The sequence below is a fragment of the Mercurialis annua genome, linkage group LG3 (assembly GCF_937616625.2).
Source record: "Mercurialis annua linkage group LG3, ddMerAnnu1.2, whole genome shotgun sequence".
In the NCBI taxonomy this organism is placed as follows: domain Eukaryota; kingdom Viridiplantae; phylum Streptophyta; class Magnoliopsida; order Malpighiales; family Euphorbiaceae; genus Mercurialis; species Mercurialis annua.
The window spans coordinates 64,833,126-64,850,792 of record NC_065572.1 but is presented as its reverse complement, the minus strand read 5'-3'; the positions used below and the strand labels follow the sequence as shown (position 1 = coordinate 64,850,792).

General features: G+C 30.6%; 2 protein-coding genes across 2 annotated transcripts; both read left to right on the top strand.

Annotated features, from left to right (window-relative positions):
- Nucleotides 1-312: 312 nt before the first annotated feature.
- Nucleotides 313-842, top strand: LOC126673239 (histone H4). The gene has a single exon (XM_050367313.2). It carries the CDS (start codon nt 392-394, stop codon nt 701-703), a length of 312 nt encoding a protein of 103 aa, XP_050223270.1. The 5' UTR covers nt 313-391; the 3' UTR covers nt 704-842.
- A 7,717-nt stretch (nt 843-8,559) lies between these two features.
- On the top strand, nt 8,560-10,884 carry LOC126674124 (probable UDP-arabinopyranose mutase 1). Its single transcript, XM_050368505.2, has 4 exons — nt 8,560-9,011; nt 9,694-9,944; nt 10,041-10,209; nt 10,332-10,884. Exons 1-4 carry the CDS (start codon nt 8,679-8,681, stop codon nt 10,668-10,670), a joined length of 1,092 nt encoding a protein of 363 aa, XP_050224462.1. The 5' UTR covers nt 8,560-8,678; the 3' UTR covers nt 10,671-10,884.
- The last annotated feature ends 6,783 nt before the right edge of the window (nt 10,885-17,667 follow it).

The following is a 17,667-nucleotide window of genomic DNA, read 5'->3' as shown; positions in this document are numbered from 1 at the left end:
CTCGGATGATGTTTGAATTCCCATCGATCCGGTGACCCCCCAGGTCATGCGTTCTATGGTTTCAAGAAGGTCGGAAATTGTTACCAGGTCGGTGAACTGCTTGACTTAGCGATGTTCGTTCCTGGTGAGGTTGCTTCGCCCCTACAAGATGTGCTACGTTATCAACCCGCAATCCAGTTTTACAAACAGTCCACCAATCAAATCCAATAAATTCCAATCCAACGGCATACAATCACCTCACACGGATCACCGCATAATCCAACGTCTAATACATCCACCTCTCCGTTTATAAAAGCACCACAGGATAATCCACATCGTCATCATCACACATTCAAACAGCAACAAACAAAGAAAAAAAATAATCAAAACTTAGCAAATCAGAAGGGCAAAAATGTCAGGAAGAGGAAAGGGAGGCAAGGGATTAGGAAAGGGAGGAGCAAAACGTCACCGTAAGGTGCTCAGAGATAACATCCAAGGCATCACCAAGCCTGCAATCCGCCGTCTGGCTAGACGTGGCGGCGTTAAGCGTATCAGCGGCTTGATCTACGAGGAGACTCGCGGTGTTCTGAAGATATTTCTCGAGAATGTGATTCGTGACGCCGTGACTTACACGGAGCATGCTAGGAGGAAGACTGTTACTGCTATGGATGTTGTTTATGCTTTGAAGAGGCAGGGTCGGACTCTTTATGGATTCGGCGGTTAAAATTAGGGTTAGGGTTTGTGATTGTAGAATTGGGAATTATGATTAGGTTGCTTTTGTTTATGTAATGTTTAGAATGTTTTTTACATTGTTGTGTTAATGAATGAACAAGTTTTATCAAATTAAACTCTACTTTTGTTAATTAATTGTTTGGATGGTGAGAAAATGGTTTGGTAAATTCTGATTGAGATTGACCGGAACTTTTCATCGGATGCAATAACGATGACAGTAATTTTGACTCTAATATTGTGTTGTTTTGGTTTGGAAATGCAAACGACATTGTAGTAAAGCTGAACGACAAGTGTGAAAGGCTTAGATAGGCTGAAATTTTGTGAATTTGTATCACACTGTTATGCTTAATTATCCTATTGGACTTTCGGGTTCTGGGGTTTTCAGGTAGACCCTGTTTGGCTTTTGAAAGCCTTTTGTAGCTTGGCCCAGCTTGAGTCTGGTCTAAACATTATATGATAATAATTTTTCTCACAAGATATATTATGTCTTACAAAAAAATAAGCAAGTTTCAGTTTTGTATGTTGTAAAATATAGATCAATTTTTTTTCATAGTTTTGTTAGGTAAGTTGAGATTTCAACTTTGACTTTCTCCAATTCAGCCGCTCATATTATTACCCCCTTGCCAAATTACAGTTTAAAATAAATACGAACATTACAAAATATAGGTTCTTTAGATAAAATGAGTTAATACATAAAAAAAAAATACTATACCTACCCTCATTTAATATACATAGTGACAACTTTTGTCTCTTAATAATTTTTGTTATTTTTTCAAGATAAATCTATAATTAACGAGGGTATGTTTGATAATTACTTAGTGAGATAAATATCTAGTGCATATAATTAGAGACAAATAAAATTAAAATGTAGTGCCTATCAATTTGGAACAGAGGAGGTGTATTTTTTTAGTCATTGTTAATAATCATTTAATTTAATATAAAAATTAATAATAAATTTAATTTTCAATTTTGTAATCTCAAAAAACAATTGGTGTTTTTAAAATATATAATTAAAACTATTTAAAATATCTAAATAATTATATTAAGGATATAATAAAAATTTAATTAAAACTAATTAATTTAACTATATTTCTTAATTTCCGTACAAATTCAATTTGACCTATTTTTTCAGACTAGAGGAGTATATTTTTGGTACTGTAGATAATTTTGGTACTGTAGCTAAGGCTGTAAATGAACCGAGCTGCTCGCGGCTCGATAAGAGCTTGGTTCGTGTTTGTTCCTATTCTAAACGAACCGAGTTCAAACTTGATTTTCTGTTTGTTAATATAAACAAGCTGAACATGAACATAGTAGTGTTCGGCTCGTTTACGTTCACGAACAGCTCGATTAGTAGTTCGTGAACGAGCTCGTATACAATTCGCGAACAAGCTCGTTTAGATATTCAATTAGTTGTACGTGAACTAACTTATATTTAAATTAATTTATATAATTAGCTTAAATAATTCAAAAATTATATAGAGTAAACAAAACTACATATATTTGTTATATTCTATAAAAATACATAGTTTTTATATAAAAAAATTTATAACCTTAAAAGTAAAAATGATATACTAAAATATATAAGTGTACAAGTAAAACCAGTAACTTTAAATCTAATGAAAAATGATATACTAAATTTCTAGGTATTATTTTTTATAGTTTATTCAGCTCGTATTCATGTTCGTTCGTTTAGATTTTATTGTGTTCATGTTCAGTCGCGTTTAGTACGTGTTTGTTCGTTTAGCCGCTAAATGAACGGTCTCGTTTAGTACTTATCGAGCTCCTTCGCGATCTTGTTCGTTTAGCGGCTAAACGAACGAACACGAGCTGACACTATAAAATCTAAACGACCCGAACATGAGCACTTCGTTTAAAGTTCGACTGAACATGAACCAAATATGAACACCTTTTTCGCTAAACGAGCCGAACATGAACATTACAATATTCGATTCGGCTCGGTTCATTTACACCCTTAACTGTATCTCATAATTAATATTTTTTGATGACTTTAAAAGGTCAATTGTTAATCCTCTAAAACTTGAATAAATTATCTTACCTGAGGAAGAGTTAGGACTTCACAAAATATAGGATTATTTGTATAAATAATTAAATATCATGGTTTTAAAGTTGGGGTGGATTGGTCGGTTCAATTGGTTCGCATGTGAACCGTAGACCAATCTGATTCCTTTCTACCCTAAAATTTGAGTTTTTGGTTCAAACTCTTCGGACCAGGAAAAAAACATTCAAAATCCAATTTTTGGTTAAATTCTACCTTAGAACTGGAGAACCGGTTCAACCAATTTATATTTTGTTTATATGTTATTAATTTATAGTTGATATGTAATTAATTTTTAAGTTGATAGTTTGTGCTTGTATATATTCGTTAAATATTTATAGTTTGTATTTGTACATATTCGTTAAATATTTTTGTATTTGTGCATAGTCGTTAAATAAAAATGTTAATATTTAATTAAAATTGATAAATAGAAAATATTAACTCACAAGGCTCATTTCACTGTTTTTGTAATATGGTTTTGTAAAATTATTAAATTAATCACCGCCGACCTTTTGTACAGCAATGAGTAGTAAATTGCAGCTACGAAGTTCCAATTGTGTGGATGCTGCTGTGTCGGTGACCACCAAAAATTCCTAATTCATAAACATGTGATGATGTCAAAAAACTCTATGAGATTGTGAAGCATCACATTCATCTTGTGCAATTTCATAAATTATCATTCCATTTCACTATGCTACATACTTCAAAAGTTTTAAATTCGAATCACATTTATTTTATTTCAAAGAGTGGAATTTAACAGCTATTTATAACAGCTATCCCGATTCGACTGGCCAGTCAAAACACTGCTATTTATAACAGCTATGTTGGCGGTTAAAACCTCTACCGGTTACCTCTCTAACCTCAAGAAATGGCCTTCTACAATTAGATTTCTAACTTTTCACGTCTACTGCTTGTCATTTATGCTTCAACTTCTAGAGAAACCGTAAGCCATGTTGCATGAATTCAATAACCCGCACCATAACTTTCCATGCATGTTATGGAAGCTTCTCCTATGTCTATATCATTTTCCAATCTCAAGAAGTTGCATTTCATATATTTTAAGTTATATGCTATATGTTAGGTATGTTTTATGGTTTTTTTTAGCTTCAACCTCTTGTACATTTTTCGACCGCTCGTATACTTTCATGGATACAAGACTAAAGACTTATATAAAATCATAAGGACCTAAGATAAAATAATTCGAGCGAACATTCATTGTTCCAAAGGGGGAAAATGTCGATTATTTGCTTATTTCATACTCGCCAAGCACGAAAATATTTCATGATATGCTCGACGAGTGCAAACAACAAGGATTGCAAATCACAGCCTGCTCGTCGAGAGCGGGGTATGTTTTGGGCGAGTGAGTCCTAAATTGGCATGGATAAAAGTTGTCTATTGCCTCTTAACCTCTTGAAGTATATAATTTTTCTTTTCTTCTCTATTTCTGCGTCTTTTAAACTTTGATGCACGTTGCACATGTATTTTCCATGTTCTTGTTCATAGTTGCGGTAATAGGTTTAGACTGGACTATTGGCTTCAAGAACCACTAAATTGGCCTTGTGTGGAGGTGAACCTATATTTGTAGGATTTGTCAAAAATTTAAATATGGGTCTAACAATATTATGTAAACTTCCAAATTTTAAAAATTTATGTCTATTAAATTTTGAATATAAGTAAAACTAATTGGAACATATTATGATTTTGGTGATAAAAATAAATGTTCGAAATACTAAATTGAACTGACTAGGCTAGGTACACGCATGTGAACAAACTTGTCTAACGCAATTAATTAAAAAAAATTATATTAAAATAAACATCGAAGTATATCGTAAATTAACTATTATATAATATCGAATAAATAAAATTAAAATAAACTCAAACAGCTGATCAACTTAAATCGGAATGAATTAGAAAATAGAAGTAAAAAAAATGAAATTTTAAGGTGGAATATAAAAAAAATTAAAGTGTTAAGAATTTATGTGCACCATTTACACTCTCATTAATTCAATCTTTAACCTATTCTAAATATACTTTAATAATTAGACCATAATTTTGATTTGTGATATTTTTTTAACTGGGAAAGAAAGAGCGTTTATGAGAAATATTGAAGCCACTACTTTAACAGTTTACTGTTTAATACTTATATAATATAAACTATAATTTGTTGGTTGATTTGTCAAAAAAATAAAAATTTAAATAAATATTAAACAATCATGAATGATGATCGAACATAATATTAATTTAAATAGCACAAATTGAAATTATCAAAACACCCTTAAGACCCTTTAGAGAAACTAACACATCGCGGATACGTTGTTCAACACTTTGAACTTTGAAGACCAACTTTGCTTGACATTTCATATAAAAGTAAGTGAAGAAAAGCCAAACTTTTAATTGGCAATTTTCATTTTCATTGCTCAAATAATTATTTATTGAACCTATAAAAAATATTTTAAAATTTTAACGTTGAAAAATAAGTATTAGATTTATTAGATTTTTTTTTATAATTACTACAATTATTTTTTTACAGTTAAATATGATATGTTCGAAGTAAATAGATATTGTTTTTAAAAAAATAGATTAATTTATAAAATTCAATAAAATGTTGATTATCCTTTAAAGTTTAACGTGCCAAGTATATATGATCCAAATAATCAAAGCCAGAGGTGACTTTGAAAGCGTCGCCCGGCTAAGATACTTTTCATTTGGCCACGTGGCTTCTGCCGGCCACGCCGGTTCCATACTTTCTTACGTGCAATTAGGTTCTCCCACCTGGCACCTGGCAACACTTTTTTCCTAAACTTTTTTAAAGAAAATTCTTCCATTACGTGTACGGTAGATCGAAAATCCGATTAAAATGTTAGTTTTCCGTTAATTTGTTAAACTAATTTAATTAATTCAACCTGTTTAATTTAATTAATAAAATTACAATTGAAGATGAATTAAATAAAATTCATTAAGGATGAAAATATATAAACATGAAAATTTTATTATTAATTTTAGAATATTAATTTTCAAATTTTAATTCAACTTTAATTTATAAAACTGTAAAAAATACAAAAAACAAATCATCAATATGAGATGAATTGGTTCGAAAATCTCGTAAATTTCTATGGACAAAATAACAATCAAATACATATTTAATTATCCAATAATTTTTATTGTTCAATTTACTTTAGGAACTTTTTCAAATTAACAATAAAAAAAATAATTTTGAAAAACTTTTTTTTTTACCAAACTAAAAAGTAGAAACCCTTTACATATAGAATAAAAAAAATCTTAATCAAGCTAAATTCTTTAATATGTACAAAATGAATGAATAAAAAGGGGAAAACTAGTCAATTAATTAAAGTTTTTTTTATTAACAATTAAATTTAGGTTTAATCACCAAAAAATGCCAAACCTATATGTTTTGTGTCAATTATAACCAAACTTTTAAAAATCACCAAATTTAGCCAAACCTTATATGTTCTATTTTTTTTTTTAGCCATTTTTGAATCTTTTGACACCGTGTAGTCCACGTCACCGCCAACTAAGCAATTGGCTGGCATGACAGCTGAAATATTTAAATAAGGTTTGTATATTTAAATAACCTTATTTAAATATTTCAGATGACATGCCAGCCAATTGCTTAGTTGGCGGTGACGTGGACGACACGGTGTCAGAAAAACCGGTTCGATTCAAAAATGGCTAAAAAAGAAACAGAACATATAAGGTTTGGCTAAATCTGGTGATTTTTAAAGGTTTGGCTATAATTGACACAAAATGTATAGGTTTGACATTTTTTGGTGATTAAGCCTTAAATTTATATAGGGGTTTACTATTCGCCGCCCCAAATTACTACCCACCGTCCAACTTTTGACTGAAATGCCCCTAACATAATTTTAATTCAAAAACAAAAAAACAAAAATCCTCTCAACTCAAAAATCTCTCAAAGTCAACCTAAAATTCTGATGATAACCAGAGTCAGAATCGACGAAAGATAAAAAACGGAGACCTCCGATAATTAATTTTATTTCGTTTTTAATTGTTTTAATAAAAAAGAATTTTTTTTTTTACTTTTTTTAAGGGCCATCGCCCGGCAATGGCGATGGTGCAGAGGGACAATCGTCCCTCGGGGACGATTGTCCCAGTGGTCCATCGCCAAACTATGGCGATGGCGCCTATGGGCCATCGCCAGACGATGACGATGGCCCATAGGCGCCATCTCCATAGTTTGGCGATGGACCACTGGGACAATCGTCCCTCGATGGCGATGGACTACTGGTACAATCGTTCTCGGGGACGATTGTTCCTCTGCACCATCGTCATCGCCAGGCGGTGGTGCACAGGGCCATCGCCATCGCCCGGCGATGGCCCTTGAAAAAAAAATATTTTTTATTAAAACAATTAAAAATAAAACAAAATTAATTACTGGAGATTTCCGTTTTTTATCTCTCGTCGATTGCGATATAAATCGGCTCCAGTTATTGTCGGAATTTTAGGTTGAGTTTGAGAGATTTTTGAGTCAAAGAATTTTTGTTTTTTTGTTTTTGAATTGAAATTATGTTAGGGGCATTTCAGTCAAAAGTTGGGCGGTGGGTGGTAATTTGGGACGGCGAATAGTAGTCCACTTTATATATGGAGTATACGAGATATTTTTTTATCAATAGGTCAAAAATCACCCCTCTCCAAACTAGCGTTTATTTTTATGAAAAGCTGAGGAAAAGAGAAATTTATTTTCAAAGAGAGGAACATTATGAACACATACTTTTCATGACTTACAAAATGAACTCTTTTTTTTTTAATTGGTTGCTAATCTCAATTCTTAATGAACTAAAATATCCTCTAATAGTTATATTATCAATTAAGTCAAGACTAAATATTTTTTAAGTATCATCTATACTAATTAGATGTGTTACACCTACAATTGATTTTGAAAATTAACCTTAATTAAATTAATCAAACATATTAAAAAATTTAGGGTCATTTGCATATTGACTCCTAACATTTCACCTTTTCAGCGATCTAACATCGCACTGCACAGTTTAATTTTTTGCGTTTTCGTACTGAACTGCGGTGGAGCCATATATACCACAAGAGAAAGTTAATAAAAAAAAATTCAATTATCAGAATTTTTTTTAGATTTTAGAAAATCTATAATTATCACACTTTGCTCCATTTAATTTTATATATTATATGAAAAATGTTACATTTTGTCTTTTTATTTTAATTTCCCGGCTACGTTATTGAGTCTATGGTCTTTTTTCATTAAAAATACAGCTAAGAAATGTGTACAAAACATCATCGTTTTGTATATACAACGTTGTAAAATGAAAATATGTTACACGATACTAAAAATTGAAAATGTGCAATGGAACGTTATAGTATATGAGAATATATAGATCGTTAAGAACAACGTTTAAATATGCAAATAACCCAAAACTTTAATCTATACTGTAATTCAAAATTGAAAAATACGTGAAATTCTCCTGACTTAAGTGAGCTTGTGGTTTCGAATCGTACTCAGATAAATAACCGTTTAAATTTTTGCACTAGAGCTTTACCTCCCACAAAAAATCTACGCAGCTCGAGTAGAGATTAGTCTGAATGCGAGAGATTTAAAAACGCCGTTTTATAGTTGGAACCCGTTCAGGACACCTCATAGTTATATTAAAAAAAATATTTTTTTTTGATTTTTTTAAAAAAAATAAGTGAAATAAAAGGCTAAATAAAAACAAAATTGACTTAAAAAAATGAAACGAACCCATGTCCCCACTTGTTAGATCTACGCGGCTTCCTTTGCTAACTCAGTCCTAAACAAAAAACAGTCTCCCTTGTCTACAAATACCAAACTCACATACCTTCAACAAAACAAAACACTCTCAAACCCAATTAAACCCTCCAAATCTCCCATCAAACACCCCCCAAAATGGCAGATTTATCAGCAATCTCAGCCTCCCCAACACCAATTCTCAAAGATGAGCTAGACATAGTGATCCCCACCATTAGAAACTTAGATTTCCTAGAGATGTGGAGGCCCTTTTTTCAGAATTATCATCTCATCATTGTCCAAGATGGTGACCCTTCAAAGACCATTAAAGTTCCTGAAGGGTTTGATTATGAGCTCTATAATAGGAATGATATTAATAGGATTTTGGGTCCTAAAGCTTCTTGTATTTCCTTCAAGGACTCTGCTTGTAGATGCTTTGGTTATATGGTTTCTAAGAAGAAATATATTTATACCATTGATGATGACTGCTTTGTAAGTTGGCTTTTTTTATTGAATTATTGTTGTTTTTTTGATTTGGGTTTTGTGTTTTTGGGTGAAAGTTTGAATCTTTGTTGTTTTTTAGCTTGTGGGGTTTGAAGATCTGTTTTTGTTTAGGGTTTATGATCTGTTGTTTTTAGTGGGAATGTTGATTTGGTTATCTTGTAATTGTTGCTTGGATCTGATTTAGTTGCGGTGGTTAATTTGTTTGATTTGTTGTTACGTGGGTCTGATTTAGTTGGGAATAATCAAAGATCAAGTTTTTATTGATGTATTTTATCACTTTCCTTTGACATCAAACTATATTGCACGAAATTACGGAAATTTATCGAGTTTTACATTCCAATTATGCTTCGGAAACTCTAAAACTTGATATTTACAACTTATTCTTATACAACATATAGTTTTGCCATTTTTTGTTTTAGCGTTCTGTTTCCGTGCTATGTAGATGTCAAGTTATCTATCTAAGACTCTCAGTGTCTCTTGTTTGTTATTTGCATAGCATTAAAATGTGCTGCTAATTTCTTGAGTCATGCAGTAGGATAAGCATTCTGTGAATGCGCGTTCACATTTGCGTGATTGATTCTGAAAAAAAACTTGTTGGATATGCATTAGATTTAAGCATACTCGATCTGGGAGTCTAGGCTAATGTAAAGCACCCTTTGTGTAATTGCAGGTTGCCAAAGATCCTACTGGCAAAGATATTAACGCACTTGAGCAGCACATTAAGAATCTTCTGAGTCCATCGACTCCGTTTTTCTTCAACACCTTGTACGACCCGTACCGCACTGGCGCTGATTTTGTTCGTGGGTATCCATTTAGCCTCCGTGAGGGTGTCCCTACAGCTATTTCGCATGGTCTCTGGCTCAACATTCCTGATTACGATGCCCCCACCCAGCTTGTCAAGCCACTCGAGAGGAACACTAGGTAGGAAGATCCTCGACTCACTGTCAGCTCCAGGTCATATACGTGATGCATAATTAAGTGGAAGATTCTAACTCTTTTTTATAAATCTTTTATCAGGTATGTTGATGCTGTAATGAGCATACCAAAGGGAACCTTGTACCCCATGTGTGGTATGAATCTGGGATTCAACCGTGAATTGATTGGCCCAGCAATGTACTTTGGTCTCATGGGAGATGGTCAACCAATTGGACGCTACGACGATATGTGGGCTGGCTGGTGCACCAAGGTTCGTACCTATCTGGTTTCTTTCACATGATATAATTCCGTTTGCTTCTGAAGCCTTAAGCTGCTTATAAGCATTTTTTGTGTCTACGGAACTGAAGCTAATTATTTCATGATTTCGTCTAGGTTATATGCGACCACTTGGGTTACGGAGTCAAGACTGGATTGCCTTACATCTACCACAGCAAAGCAAGCAATCCATTCGTGAACCTCAAGAAGGAATACAAAGGAATCTACTGGCAAGAAGAGCTGATTCCATTTTTCCAATCCGCAGTCCTTCCGAAGGAATGCACCACCGTTCAGAAATGCTACATTGAACTCTCCAAGCAAGTTAAGGCGAAACTCGGTAAAGTAGATGAATACTTTATCAAGCTAGCAGACGCCATGGTCACATGGATCGAAGCGTGGGATGAGCTGAACCCATCTGGAAACTCCGGCGAACTGGCTAACGGTGCTACGAAATAGATTTCTTGATTGCAGAGAGGCTGTAACATTTATCCCATTTACCCAAGATGTTTGCTTTGAAGCTTGGGTTAATTATTTTGCAGGTGGAGGAGCAACTTTTTATTTGTATTATTATTATTTTTTGAGTTTAGAACAATAACAAGTGATGGATTCTATATTATTCAACTAGTTTTGATTGTTATTTTTTAAATTAATTATATTATCCTTCTTGTGATCGTTAGTCAAATTATTTTGGTGAATGATTTGAGAATTGAAAGGGACTCGAATCTAATAAATTTGACCAAGTAGTCATTTTCCCTTTAAAGAATTAAAAAGATTTTATTGATTGATTGGTGATGGCTTTTGTAATGATGCAAGCTGGAAAAAACTTATGGCATTTTATTTTCATTTTCAAAAATATTTCTAAAATTTGATATTTATAATTATATGTTTCTTTAGAAATATTATTGAAAAAAAGGTCAATCCGATCTGTGAACTAGTGACTCGGGATCAATAATTTACTTTTAGCTATTTTAATCAATTAAAGATAATACTCTTTATATTTAGGTCAATTAAGGACAAAATGATATAATATGATCAAATTTAGGCTTAATCACTCAAAACCCCCCCACCTTTAATTTTTTTTTTCAATTACACCCTGACATAGGAAAATTCTCTCAGAACTCCCCCACCTTTAGATTCTTTTTCAATTGTACCCCAAAATATTAAATTGACCTTTTTTCACATGAATTTTTTTTAAAATAATCTTTCATTTTTAATCTATATTCTAATTAAACACTAATATTATTAATAATGTAAAAAATTATTCTTCCTAAAATTATATCCAATAACTTTTTAAAATTAAAACCATAAAAATTTTCAATTTAGGGTGCAATTGAAAAAAAAATAAAGGTGGGGGGATTTTTCTACGTCAGGGTGCAATTAGAATGGAATTTAAAGGTGGGAGGGTTTTGAGAGAATTTCCAATGTCAGAGTGCAATTGAAAAAAAGTTTAAAGGTGGAGGGTTTTTGAGTGATGAAGCCTCAAATTTAAGGACCGAGATGATCAAATTTTATCCTTAATTGACTTTAAAATAGAAAATATCGTACTTAATTGATCTTAAATGATTGAGAGGGAGTTACTTGAACCCCAGATTATAAATTTGGAGATCTGATTAAACATTGCTCAAGCATTGTTTTATCTTTTTATTTTTAATATTTATCACTTAAATATTTCTATTTTCGTGTGTAATTGTTTTTTTATTTTGAGTATACAATGCTTGCTGTCCGTCATATTGATTTTTTCATCAATTTTATTCAAATGAAAACAAATACTACAAAAGAAACCAAACAGAATAAGAAACATAGCCGTTTGTTGTTCACATTTTAAAAGATTGAATATAAAGTCATGTAGCTGTAATTGCTGTGTTTCCATGTGAATGTCCTCATTCTGATTCCTGTAATCCAGCAATGAGCTACACACAGGACACACCCAACTCCACCAAACCCATGTTTCCTTAGTACAACATTTTATTTCTTCATCAAATCTTCCTACCGTTCCCATCAAACCTTGACTTAATTATAAAATACAAGCTAAAAGAGGAAATTATTTTCAATAATATGGTGTATAGTTTCAGTTTACAAAGAAGGAAAAAAAAATTAACCATTTAACTTTCACTCTCTCTCTAAAAAAAATTTTCTCTCCCTTCTCTCTAAACAACTTCCTCTCTACTTCATCTCTTAAAGGGTGGGAGGAGGTGATTTTCCGATCTCAATCGGAAATCGCCTCCTCTCCGCCCATAAAAGTTTAATCTTTTATAAACTTAAGCCTTATTTCAATAAATTTATCCGTTTAATAGCTTTTTCGGTATGGATTTTAGTGTTTTTTTGCTTGAAAGTTTATGTTTTTATATTTTTATGGTGTGTGTTTTTAGATCTATCAAGAATCTCAAGTGATTGTTCAAGCTTCATAGTCAATTTTTTGTAGATCTAAAATTTTTGGATGGGTATTATTCTAACTTTTTAGAACTTCATTGAAGATGAGGATCGGAAATACTTAGCTTCAACGGATCAAGCGGTTTGCCGGTCAAATCGGAAGGACAAATCGAAGACCCGCTCCAACGGAACTTCACTCTTAAGTTCTTGTTCGGTCCTTTTATGCGGAATCGATGTTTAGATTTGCTTAATTTCGATTTATTTTTTGCTTGTATCTTGGGTTGTTTGTTAGTATTTTAGATCAAAATTGAAAGATCATATATTAACTTTGTTATATGACTTTCCAATGTAATTTACTCTTCATCAATGAATTCTATCTTTGGAAAAAAAAAAAAGTTTACAAAATTACGGTTGGATCTTTTTTCTCTTCATTTTTTATTGTGGTAATTTTCTGAAATACATGTTTCGGTAACTTATTTACATTTTTACCTATCAAGTTTTGACTTTTTTTCTGACTTTTTTATTTATGAATTTTTTTTTAATTTCACAAATACCTTTTTCGATTTTCAATTTTTTCGGTCGACCGAACCGACCGATTGCACAGCCCTATTTTTCAGTTTTTAATAATTTATTCTTTTTTTATATAGATTTTTCTTCTGGATTTTTTGTATCTGGAATTTTTTTATAGTATAACAATAGTGTATATATAGTGTTTTTATGGTATTTTTATAGTGTACTAGTTTCGCATTACGTGCTATGCACGTAGCTCGTAATGTAACTTCTCAATGAATATATTAGTAAATTTATTATAATTATATCAATTTTTTATTTATAATTAATATTAAATTAGTTAAGAATTTTTGTAAAAGTAAATATAATATATTCGATTATTAAAGTTTCTTTTTTTTGGTTTTATAATAACTATAATCAAATAATTAACTTAATTTTATTAATAATATTTGTAAGAATAAATAAGATGAAAATTTAAATAATAATATATTGACCAAATACAGTATTTTAATTTTGTAGTTCAATAAAACTAAAAGATAGGTATTCCTACTAATTTGGAGACAGTTTAGCTATTTTTTACATACTAAAAATTAAATTGGAGATAATTTAGCTACCTATTTTAATTAGGACTTTAATTATAATAATGATTAATTAAATAACTAATTAGTTAATGACTATTAAACCTTTATTTAATAGTAAACTGAAAAGGATTATTCAGTAAATTTGTCTGTCTCCCCCCCCATCCGTACTTTTATATATAATATAGATATATAGTGTATTTATGACATTTTGTAGTGTTTTTATGGTCTATACCATTAAACACTGCAAATACACCATAAATTTTATAAATGCACCATAGATATACTAAAAAACGGCAGAAATACACAAAAAAACATAGATATCCCGAAAAACACCAGAAATACACTATAAAGACACCAAAAATACACTAAAATATAAATATATTATAAAATTACTACAAATGCACCATAAATCAATTTGTTTTTTTACAAAATCAATATCAATAAACAAATCTATGATAAGAGAAGGAAAAAATAATAATTATATGAATAATAGAACAATTTTATAAACAAAAAATTATAGATCTATAATAATTTATTTACAAAATGTTTAAATCATTACAAAAATCTAAAAAATTACACAAATCTAAAAATGAGTCGAGAAATCCATAGTGCGAACGGAAGAGACGAACGGACTAGCGCGAACGGAAAACACGAACGGAAAAACGACTGGAAACGACGAGAAATCCATCGCAAGTAGACGAACGGAAATGCGAATGGAAAATTAGACGAACGGAAAAGTAATCGAAGTAGACAAACTGAAAATCAAACCAAAAAGAAGAAGAAAATAAGATAGAAATTTGAGAAATAAGAGAGAAAAGAGAGAGAAGAGAGAGTGGCTACGTAAAATTTTAACAAAAAATGAGATAAATCTTCTATATATAATGGGTACTTTTGTAAATAAGTTAGAAAAATAGGTAGCGTAGAAAGATGGGCCAAAATACTGTAAATACTTTGCCAAAAACAAGTATTTGGAAAATAATCCTTTTCTATTTTCCTTTTTTCATAAATACGGCATATATATTAAAACCTATATATGATACTCTTCATAACATATAATCTCCTGCGCGTAACTCCACATGTATGATGTATCTACTCAGATTCTTGTTATATATCTATGTATATTATATTTAAATGTAATTAAGAATAACAAATACTTGTTCTCACATTTTAAGATAATTATTTTTTTATAATTAATAGTTATTTTAAATAATTATTTTATAAACAAATAAATAACAATGATTTTAAATTTTATAAATAATTATATTATATTCAAATAATATTATATTTAAATAAAATTATATTTAATTAAAAAAAATAATTTTTTTCTTAAAAATTATATTTTTTTTATAAAATATTTTTTTAATTTTTTACTCAACCGGCTTTTAGCGACGGATTTTGAATCCGTTGCTAAAATCCGTCGCCAAAGACGGATTTTAGCGACAGATTAAAAATTCGTCGCTAGAAGTTGCCTTTGGCGACGAATTTAAAATTTGCCGCCAAAGATTTAGCGGCAGATTTAAATCCATCACTAAATTCCGTCGCTAAAGACAGACATTGGCGACGGATTTTGATCTGTCACTATTTGAAGATGGATTTAACGATGGATTTAAAATCCGTCGCTACATCTGTCAAAATAATTGGCGGGAGTGCTCCCGCCAATTTACTGACGATTTAGCGACAAATTTTAAATCCGTCGCTAAATCCTTCGGTAAAAAGTGATTTAGCGACGGAAATTGAATCCGTCGCTAAATCACCGATTTTTCGTAGTATCTTTTCTTTTTAGATTTGTATCTTAAAAAAAATATTACATAAACAAATACTAAAAAATCTCACTTAAACTTATATAAATGTGACAAGATGTGCTTATACAATGTTAGCATGTAAGATTGTTTGTTTTTACAAGATTTAATATATACAAATATCTTAATAATATAGAAGTCATTTATTTTGGTGTCGACGTATTTTAATGATTCTTGTTCTGTTCTATTTTCAATATATAGGAAAGTGACCAGTATTATTTAGAGTAATACAATTCTAGAAACATTAATTAGTTCTATACAATATTTTAGAGCATTTATAACAATCATTTGGAGGTTAATCCTACTTTATACAATTCTCTCTCCCATTAATTACCTTCAACTTCTAATGATGTAATTGCAAAACACAATATTCAAAATATAAAATTCTTTCCTTTATTCCTAAACTAACTTTAAGATCCTTTTATTAAGAATTAGAATTTATATACATATAAATTTAATACAAATAAATTTTATAATATAATAAAATAACCAATTACGTCTATTCTATTAATATAAATCTCTAAGCCATATTTTTTATGCTAGTTTTTATATAGAGCGGCTAAAAAAACTTTGGTATAAGGTAGACATGTTTTCATTGGCTTGTCTACCTAGCCTGCCTACCCAGACCTGTCTCTCTAGGGCTTGGGTTAGCAATAATTTTATCCGAGCATGATCCCAAAAAAACCCGCTATTTAATGGACGACTTCAGATTTTATGTTTTGAAATTTCTCATATAAACTCGAAAAAGCTAGCCTGAGCTCGCATTTATAAACTGTAAGGTCCAGATTTGGATAGAAAATATAAAGTCCGAACCGAATTAGGGCCGAACCTTGATTAATATAATAATTAGTAAAGCCGCCAAGCCCGACCCATCCCCAGAGCATGTCTAGTCCAGGGGTTAGGTAACCGCTTCGGGCCAGGTATGATTTCCTCGTATATTCTATATTATATTATATTAAAATAATTAAAATCAAAATAATTAAAATCACTAGTATTTTAAGTCACAAATATTATAATATTAAGATTTATTATTGTAGATAATATTTTAGTTTGGTATAGAAATGATGAAAATGAAAATAAATAAATTCTACACACAATGAATGGATATGAATTTTTTTAAAACAAATTTATAATATCATTAGATTTTTTCATAAATAAAAAGGTACTATATATTTTTATTTTACTTTTAGTTTTTCTATATATTAAAATTATAATGAATCTGTAGAAAATTATTTAGCTGAACAAATGAGAATTTAAATGAAAATGTAGAACCATAAAGCCATCTCTAGACTCTTTCTCAAACTCTTTTCTTTTTTAGACTTGAATCTAAAAAAGCAAAATATTACACAAATACTAAAGAGTCTCACTTAAACTATGTAAAAGTGACATTGAGATGTGCTTATAATAGTGTTAGCATGTAACTTTATTTATTTTTACAAGATTTATTATACAAAAGTATCTTATTAATATATTAATTATTTATTTTGGTGCCAACGTATTTTAATGATTCTTATTTTATTTTCAATATATATGAGAGGACTTGTATATATTTAGAGTGATATGATTTTAGAAACATTAGTTAGTTTTATACAATAATTTAGAACACTTCTTCCAGCATTTATTTAGAGGTTTATCCTACTTGATACAATTCTTTTTCACATTGGTTATCTTCAACTTCTAATGACGTAACTGCAAAAAATAACATTCAAAATATAAAAAGTTTATTTTTCTTTATTCTTAAACTAACTTTATGATCATTTTATTAAAAATTAGAGTTTATATAAATATAATTTTAATACAAATAAATTTTATCATGTAATAAAAATAACAAATTACGTCTATTTATAATATAAATTTCTAAGTTATATCTCTTATGCTAGTTTTTATATAGAGCGGCTAAAAAAATCTTTGGTCCAAGGTGGACATATTCATGGGCCTGGATACCCAACCTGCCCACCGAGACCCGTCCCTCTAGGGCTGGGATTGTACACTAATTTTGTGTCTCAAACCCGAGCCTGAGCCCGAACCTAAAAAAAGCCACCTAGTTTATGGGCGTGTTCAGGCTTTTTTATTTTGAAATTTCTCATGTAAGCCCGTAAAAGTCAGCACGAGACCGTATTTGTAGAGTGTAGGGGCGAATTTGAATAGAACATATAAATTCCAAACCGAGCTTGGCCGGGCCTTTATTTATAT